Raw genomic sequence first — 9231 nt, forward strand, 5'->3', positions numbered from 1 at the left:
TGTACACCACACACCTACACCTAGTACACCACCCACCCACCTGCTGTACTTCACCTAGTCATCTACACACCAACCTACGACAACCCACCTACACCATCCACCCACGCCGCCCACACTGGTGGTCGTGTGGTGGTAGGGTGGTGGTCGTGTGGTGGTAGGGTGGTGGTCGTGTGGTGGTAGGGTGGTGGTCGTGTGGTGGTAGGGTGGTGATCGTGTGGTGGTAGGGTGGTGGTCGTGTGGTGGTGGTGGTCGTGGTGGTAGGGTGGTGGTGGTAGGGTGGTGGTCGTGTGATGGTAAGCGTGGTAGGGTGGTGGTCGTGTGGTGGTAGGGTGGTGGTCGTGTGGTGGTAGGGTGGTGGTCGTGTGGTGGTAGGGTGGTGATCGTGTGGTGGTAGGGTGGTGGTCGTGTGGTGGTAGGGAGGTGGTGGGAGGTGATATAACAGGTCGTCAACATGCTCCAACAACTAGTGTCTTCCCTTCTACTGCTAGTGGTAGTGGTGGCTGTCGTAGCTGGTAAGACGACCTTCCTTCCTTCATTCCCTCCTTCCTTCTTTCCTTCCGTTTTTCCTCCCTTCCTTCCTTCATTCATTCCTCCCTTCTTTCCTTCATTCCAACTTTCCTTCCAACCTTCCTTCCTTCCAACTTTCCTTTCAACTTTCCTTTTTCCCTGCCAACCTCCCTTCGTTCCATCCAACCTTCCTTCGTTTCTTCCAACCTTCCCTCTTTCATTCCACATTTCCTTCCATTTTTCCTTCGTTCTTTTCAACTCTCCTTCTCAGCTTCCTTTTAACTTTCGTCCCCTCACCTACCGGCTCCATCACACCCTTTACACGCCACTAAACATGATACTGGCTTATTCACACTCTTGACAAGCCACGAAGCCACCAGTACACAGTCAGTCTCTCAAAACACATTGGCTTTGTCCACAGTTAAACACCATAACATTGGCATTCTCTAAAACTAAACTAGCTCCATCACACTCTTTAAAACACCACCAAAACAGCGTAATAATAATAATAATAATAATAATAATCATAACCTACTATAATAAACTACCTTTTACTGTTTATTTAATAACCACTAAACACATGTATAACATTAACCTAACCTAGCCATCGTGTTTAGTCTCATAATTTAAGTCTTAATATTTTCTAATTTGATCATAAATTCTCTCCATCACCACTAATATTTAGATTATATAACTCTTAAGTATTTGAAGATGAATCCATATAATTTCCCCTTAATTAATCTGTTAAATATCTCTTTGCCTCGGTATAATCTCAGTAGTAATTTGTATCTGCGTTTTGACAGCTATTTGTGTCAAGGTAAATACTGAACTCGTATGTAAACATTATATTAAGGTATTGTGGATGTTCATTCTCCTGCTTAACTTGTTGTAGGTGTTATATTTGGTGTTCTGATGTGTTAGTCTTCTTCTACTGGTGTTCTACTCGTATTCTTAGACTTAACCTGTGTTGTTCTCCTACTCTGGTGTTCTCTTGTTCATTTCTTTTACTTTCTCAGTGTTTTTCTACTGACCTAACTCAGTGTTCATCTCCTAAACAGTGTTCTTCCCACAGGTCAAGCGGACTGGAGCTACGATCGACCCAGCACTGGTGAGTGTGTTTACTAGACCTTAATCGCCCCATCAGCTTGTGGTAACTTTGTGTGTGTGTGTGTGTGTGTGTGTGTGTGTGTGTGTGTGTGTGTGTGTGTGTGTGTGTGTGTGTGTGCGTGTGTGTGTGTGTAATCAGCACGTCCCTAATAAAAAGTTTGACTAAGAAAGTTATTTTTTTGGATGCTGTGGAAGACGTAAACAAGACGAGCACATTATAACGTCAGTAGATTTAACACAGAGAACCCCTTCAGGTAGTTACTAAGAAGGAGTTTATGTGTTGGGTTAATAGGAAGTGTTTCTCGTGCACAGGACCTGATCACTGGAAGGAGAAATACCCTGACTGTGGGGGTAAGAGACAGTCCCCCGTCAACTTCCGTCCCATCCAGCCATTGAACGGCCGCAAGGAGAGAGAGAGAGAGAGAGAGAGAGAGAGAGAGAGAGAGAGAGAGAGAGAGACTCGTACTTATAACAATGGCCAAAATTATTCTAACGAACAACATCAACGAAACAGTAAACAATAAATTACGACAAAAAAAGCAAGGTTAATTTCCTCTTCATTATAATTAAACTGACAATTGATCATAGAAATAATTAATTAATCCATACGTTTTCTATCGGTTGTTTGATACTGTTTATTTGTTCTTTGTTTTCTTTCAGATCTTCCAGGGGCTTGTTAAGGACAAATTTCTCAAACAATAAAACGGTATAAAGTACGATGAATTTCCTTGTGTACGAACCTCTGTCCTGCATGTCAGTGAACAGCGACATCAACCCCAATGGACCTGACCTATATATACTGATAATGAATATGATCTATTCCTTTTGTGTATGAACCTCTGTCCTGCGTGGCAGTGAAAAGTGATACCACCCTCAGTGTCAAGACCTGACTGAATTACTCAGAATAGGCAAACTGTACTCCAAGCTTTGTCAATAAATTTGTTAAACTAAGGTATAAAATATTCTACCTTAACTTATATAAACACTAACTTAGATATATTTACCACATTATCTTCAATATTTTCAAACTTAATTCAAATACTTACTAAGTTAATCATCGTTTTATGTTTGGTAAAGAATCAAAACAAATAACTTTTACTAATTCTGTATTTTAGCCTTGACTTACGTTTCCCGTAGAGGTTCTCAACATTAAGAAAATAATTAATTATCTGAGAACTTTAAGTAAAAAGTTGTTAATATATTATAAGTTGTCAATAAATTGTTGATAAGTTATAAGTTGTTGATACATGACAGGTTGATAATAATACTCCTGGTACTGTAAGAATATACTTTATTTGTTACTGAAAGGGAAGATATTTAATGTGTGTGTGTGTGTGTGTGTGTGTGTGTGTGTGTGTGTGTGTGTGTGTGTGTGGATAAGTTCTTCAAGACATATACTAATAACTAAAGTGTTCCTGTAACTTGATGCCGTGATACAAACAAAAGTGCTAAAGCGTTGATGTGTTTCAGTAAGTGCTCCTGAAGTTACGTTGAAACTGTTTAAAAGGTGCAGTAGTGTTCCTGTGGTTGAGTAAAGCTGTGTGGGTGATGCTCTAGGTGTTCTGCGGCTGGGTCCTCGTTGAATCTATATGGGTCTCGTGGCTGGGTCCTATATGGGTCTCGTGGCTGGGTCCTATATGGGTCTCGTGGCTGGGTCCTATATGGGTCTCGTGGCTGGGTCCTGTATGGGTCTCTCTGGGTCTGGGTCTGGGTCCTGTATGGGTCTCGTGGCTGGGTCCTGTATGGGTCTCGTGGCTGGGTCCTGTATGGGTCTCGTGGCTGGGTCCTGTATGGGTCTCGTGGCTGGGTCCTGTATGGGTCTCGTGGCTGGGTCCTATATGGGTCTCGTGGTGGGCTGGGGGTCCTGTATGGGTCTCGTGGCTGGGTCCTGTATGGGGGGTCTCGTGGCTGGGTCCTGTATGGGTCTCGTGGCTGGGTCCTGTATGGGTCTCGTGGCTGGGTCCTGTATGGGTCTCGTGGCTGGGTCGGGCTCAAGGTACAGCGGCTGGGGTGAGAGACAAATACAACGCAGAAGCTCTTCCCCTCGCCCGCCCCTGCAGGTTGATGAGGGTTTGGTGCACGTCTTTAGCCCCATCTACCAAACAACGTAAAGTTGGGTCTTTTTCGTCGACGGGGGATAGGGAAGAGATTCGACAGAAAGTTGGTCGGAATGTCGAGGTTCCCAAAGAGGCTGGGCCACGATATGCCTCGTAAACGTCTCCCGAGGAATGGAATTAAGGACCTCAAGTTAGTGGGTAGTTCGACATTAGCGAGCGCAGAAGGGAGGTTGATGTCATTGATTATATCATCCAATAATTCGTTATTGAGGGCGGGGATGACAAGGGTGCCCAGAAGGTCAGACAGTGTAGAATTTTCAAGTATACTGTCCAGCGTCGGATCTTCCAGCCCCCTGAAGATGGTCAAGTCCCTGAAGATAGAACCGTTCCTGAGGTCCTCCAGTATGTCAGCCAAGGTACCTCCTTCAAATACGGATCGTAAAGAAATAGATTTAAAGAGGTTTGGGTCGGAGAGCGGCCTGGGAGAGCCACGGCGCCTCAGGTTGACAGACAAACGGCCAAGGTTGACGCTGCCACAATTCGACGGAGCGAAAATATCGTCAAGCACACTAATGTCTGTGATGTTTTGTATCAATTCGCCAAGTTCGGTGCCTTCCAGGAGGTCCAGAAGACTGTTGCTCAGACCCAGCAAACCAGTGATGGATCCTAGGGTGATGGACCTCGAGCGACGGTATGGAGGTCTAAACCTAAACTCTGAACTTCTGCGGGATCCCAACCACGGAGCGGCGGTGATGACGGCCACCACGCACAGCAACACACACACCTGCCAACATACAGTAGATGAGTCCAGGAGGGATTTTAAAAAGTGGCAAACACCAGTAACGTTACGGTATGTGACCAGAACAAGTTAGAGAAAGTCTACATATGTTTAATGAGACTAACATCTGTACTCCGACATACTGATGATATTACACAGTTAGTATACAAACATTTTAGAATACATTTCAGATTACTTCACATTAACTAAGTTTAGTAAGAACTGAATGCAAGATCTCGTGACATCTGAGGCCCCCCCCCCCTCACACCTTTATGACAGGAACCAGGTGAGAATTACCCCACCTGTACAGTATACCTGGCAGTGTATAAGCTGGTCATTATAGAGGAAAGACGCTGTTGATAATCATTGTATAATTTATTAACATCATTACTTATCTAACTGTATAAGCTGGTCATTATAGAGGAAGAACGCTGTTGATAATCATTGTATAATTTATTAACATCATTACTTATCTCACTGATATTGTGTTTAAAGAATCCCACCTTAAACCTGGATACATGTGAACTTATCTAAGTGGACACAAGGTTAAGGATTCTACAAGGTTCGTGAAATAAATTTTACCATTAACTGGAGGTGTGAAAAGGCATCTACCTCATTTACCTAAGACTCGGTAACAAAATGGATCTCCTAATATTTCTACGTTAAATTTTGTCTTGAATAATATTAATATATATATATATATATATATATATATATATATATATATATATATATATATATATATATATATATATATATATATATATATATATATATATGAGAAAACGAGTCTAATTGGCTCAGTAAATAGATGTATTGGAAAAGGTTTCACTATTTACATTTCTTTCACTTGGGATCAGTAGAGTCTCGGTGCAACTTCCAGGCCATATTTGGTCCCCCTGTTTGAACCGTGGCTTAAAGGTAGACAGTTGGATAATGGATACAGTTGTGCCTGTGTGTGTGTGTGTCTGTGTGCCATAACTATCAGAACTAACCTTCAGTTTCATCTTGTTACTCTCTTCTGGTCTTGATCTGGTGTGTCCCTTCCCTTGATGATAGTCTGCCTCCCGTCTTCCTTCTGTCTTGGTGCAGCTCACTGTTGTTGGCGAACTCCGTCCTGGTGGTGAGCTCTGTCCTGGTGGTGAGCTCCGTCCTGGTGGTGAGCTCCGTCCTGGTGGTGAGCTCCGTCCTGGTGGTGTAACACTGAGAGCGTTGCGAGCTTACGAACGAGGCTGATGATGTCCGCCTTTGTGTGTAAGCCGCACCGTCACCATACAAGCGACGGATCGGTGAGCGTCATTGAGAGTGTTGTCAAGTGTGGTAAACATAGAGCGTGCGTGATCGGGTATAAATGTGTATTTGAATTTATGTATGGTTGAGTTCAGGTGCACATTTGTGCGCTTGCGTGTAAGTATTTGCATCCGGTCTTGAGAAGATGAGGAGAGGGGACGGGAGGGGAGATGGGCAGGAACGAGGAGAGGGGGAAGGGGAATGGGGGAAGAGAGGGGAGAGGGGAAAGTGGAGAGGGCGGGAGGGGGAAAGGGGAGTGCAGTAATATTTGGTCTTTCTTGAATTAGAACAACAGCTGATCTCACAAGCATACCTTACATCAGAGATCCACTGAGGGCTAAACAGTACAGTACAAACCCTCATGCTGGACAATTAGAATATTATTTGTTTTTGCCGAACCTCCTCCCCCACCTTCCCTCACTCTCTCATCAGTTATAATTCAGATTAACCCTAAACTTAAGAAATTAAAAAGAAAAGTTAGATTAAATGAGTTTTTACTACTACTACTACTACTACTGCTACAGTACTAACAATAAACAACCTTCTATAGTCACATTTGGCAACTATACACCCCACTTGATCAAACACTCGCAGATCCGGTTTACACTGAAGCCTCGCGTGATAGATGAACAGGATATTGTGGTCATTGGTGGCTGCCTGTCATGCCTTGTGGGCCACCAGACTTTCAGGTGACATTCAGAGATCATAGTGCGTTTCTTTTGTGCTAGGTGACAGTCAGAACTCCTAGTAGAGAATCGAACCCTGGACCTGTACGTGTGAAGAGGGATCGCTACCACAGCACCACAAGGACAACAAAAGTAATCTTAGGCTTTGTTTTATTTCACACAAAGCCTGTTCATTCGTCCTTGTTAAGCAACGTGAATCTCCATAGGGGTATTGCCCGTGCCAACTGTGTAGTAGGAGTAGCATTTTACCGAATCCAGCTAGGAAACACGAGGCTACATGTATATCTCATTAACCCTCTCCACCTGAAGAATGTCCACCCCAGCCCTCTTCACCTGGGGTGGAGATTCTTCAGGTGGAGAGGGCTGGGGTGGAGATTCTTCAGGTGGAGAGGGCTGGGGTGGAGATTCATCAGGTTGTACTGCGCACATCATTGTCATCCCTAAAAATCCCATCTAATTCATATTACGCTACATAACATTCAAATGCACAGCGCTTGTAGAACCCCAGAAAACGGGAAACATTGAGAAAGGACAACTCACCTACTCAAGGTTCCTAGACCATGTGTGGTATTGTACCCAGGTATAGTTATATCATATCAAGTGTATGTATTCATAGCATTAAGGATCACTCAGGGTAGGCATAAGATGAATGTTAAGTCCAGTTGAGCCGGACTAGGGTACTGTAAGACTAAGTGTGGAGCAGGGTTTGAAGGTCCTACTATTTACGTCTGTGAGCGTGTAGCGAACCTAACTCCAACAGATATCATATGAAAATACATGAGAACAATGATCGGGAAAAAGGGATAAATGTATCAGAACTATGTGAGGTGTTGACAGTGATCTAGAAACTATACTGGAAAGGAAATATCGTGTATGCGTCGGTATGAATTTAATACATCGTAGCCTCACGTGACATATACCCACGACAGGTACAGTGATCAGAGAATCTGAGGTCTGTGTTCAAATAGTGCGCTGTGTGAGAGGAGGATCCCTCATTACAGTTTTTAAGTGAAGTTGATACACCCCCGCCATGATCATTCGGCTTTTGTTTCAAGGCGCGTCATGTACCCGCCTCAGATGCCCGTTGATATTAAAATCCCAGGCATTTAACCAAGCACTAGCAAACCAAGACCTGACCTTAGTGTATAAGTTAGGATTAATATATGTGTTTATAAGAAATGAGTGACAATATACCGTAAAGTGTTCAGGGGAGAACCATAAGAAACAAAAATGTAAATTGAGGATTGGAAACTGTAGGCCTATGTGACGAGAAGCGGCGGGAAGCCGGCCTTAGTCTTTCCCGTTCTGCCGTCAACACAGGTCAGTGTCCTAGCGGGCTATATCCCGCCCTACAATTAAGGTTGATAAATAACAGTGACTACAGTTTAAAGCTTTGCCGGATATATAAGTGTGATAGGGATGTGTTAAGGGATGGGATAACCGCCCGTCAGGCATTATTGCTTAGTCTTTCCCGTTCTGCCGTCAACACAGGTGCCACGTGGTTGGGGTATCTTGCCGCCCAGCCGCCATTGTCTCCTGGAGCGCCACACCAGGTGGGGAATTACTCCCCACTATACCAGTCCACTATGAACCGGTGGATTCCCAGCGCACCACTCCACATGATTAGTCACAACTAAGGAGACCGTGAGAAACTGCGGTCGTCACTTGGAGCGACCTATAATACCAGGCGTAGAAATAGTGCTGGTATGTCTCTAGGTCAAGCCCTCGTCCTTACCCACCGAGGGCGGTGTGCGAACGAGGGGCCCGTGGTGTAGACCTAAAAGTCACAAGGAGTCACATACTTGCAGGTATGGAGTGTAACAGGTGTGTTGCGATGGTGCTACTATGTATGATAACCGACGGTGCTACAAGCCACACCAGTGGAACAGTCTGATGTGTTAAGGGATATTGTAAGAAGGAACGACCGAGATACGGCGTTCACCGATTGTTGTGCCATAAGTGGGTGGATGACCCGCCAGTAATGTAGGAGTCTGGGGCCCAGCTGGGTAACCAAAATTCCGTTGTTCTTCTGAGGAAGGCCAGTTCATGTATGTTTTTTTACCAGTGTGTTTTATAAGAAATAAATCAATGAAGACATGTTATGGTTCCACCCTTCTTTACCCTTATCGATCTGATCAATGGAAAACCTAACCCAATGCCTAGTTCACTCTGCCCGCTACCTAACGAGCTACATGCTGTCCAGAGGGGGTCTGGTGGCAGCGACCCTTAGAAATTAAGATTAGAGTTAAGTTATCCCCTTAGATTTAGTGACCCCAGATCTGGCAGCATAAGGTAGAGAGGGCTGGGGTGGAGATTCATCAGGTAGAGAGGGCTGGGGTGGAGATTCATCAGGTAGAGAGGGCTGGGGTGGAGATTCATCAGGTCATCCTAAAATGTATCCAAACATATTACAGTTATTCATTTCTCTGTTAATATTTCTTTTTCATTAAACGTCAACTTTGAAATCCTCTCAATAAACGACCTCGTAATGTATAACCTCCACCGTATACAGTAAATGCGAACTTTAATCTCATCCAAACCCGGACTTTAACCTCAAGTTCATTCACCTGCAAAGTATCACCGGTGACGTCGTTACTTTAAACATAATAAAAAAACGAAAAAAAAAACGAGTAATAGATTTTCTTTCTCATCGTCATTTTTCTCATTTTGGATAACATTATGTATCATTGTTTTGGGTGTTATAGGTGTTAAAGGTGTTAAAGGTGTAATATATAGGTGTTATGGGTGTTAAAGGTGTAATATATAGGTGTTAAAGGTGTTAGAGGTGTTAGAGGTGTTAGAGGTG

General features: G+C 43.9%; 1 protein-coding gene and 1 long non-coding RNA gene across 2 annotated transcripts; one reads left to right on the plus strand and one right to left on the minus strand.

The window, feature by feature from the left end:
* Positions 1–429: 429 nt before the first annotated feature.
* Positions 430–2313, plus strand: LOC121876633. Its single transcript, XR_006090794.1, has 3 exons — positions 430–512; positions 1580–1615; positions 2275–2313. It is a non-coding gene; the product is annotated as an uncharacterized LOC121876633 (long non-coding RNA).
* A 1175-nt stretch (positions 2314–3488) lies between these two features.
* LOC121876634 lies at positions 3489–5664 on the minus strand. The gene is made up of 2 exons (XM_042381912.1): positions 5445–5664; positions 3489–4455 (listed from the first exon to the last, which is right to left on the minus strand). The coding sequence occupies exons 1-2, from the start codon at positions 5454–5456 to the stop codon at positions 3700–3702; spliced, it is 768 nt and encodes a 255-aa protein (XP_042237846.1). The 5' UTR covers positions 5457–5664; the 3' UTR covers positions 3489–3699.
* Positions 5665–9231: the final 3567 nt, after the last annotated feature.

Source organism: Homarus americanus, unplaced genomic scaffold (genome assembly GCF_018991925.1).
Source record: "Homarus americanus isolate GMGI-L3 unplaced genomic scaffold, GMGI_Hamer_2.0 scaffold28, whole genome shotgun sequence".
Taxonomy (NCBI): Eukaryota; Metazoa; Arthropoda; class Malacostraca; order Decapoda; family Nephropidae; genus Homarus; species Homarus americanus.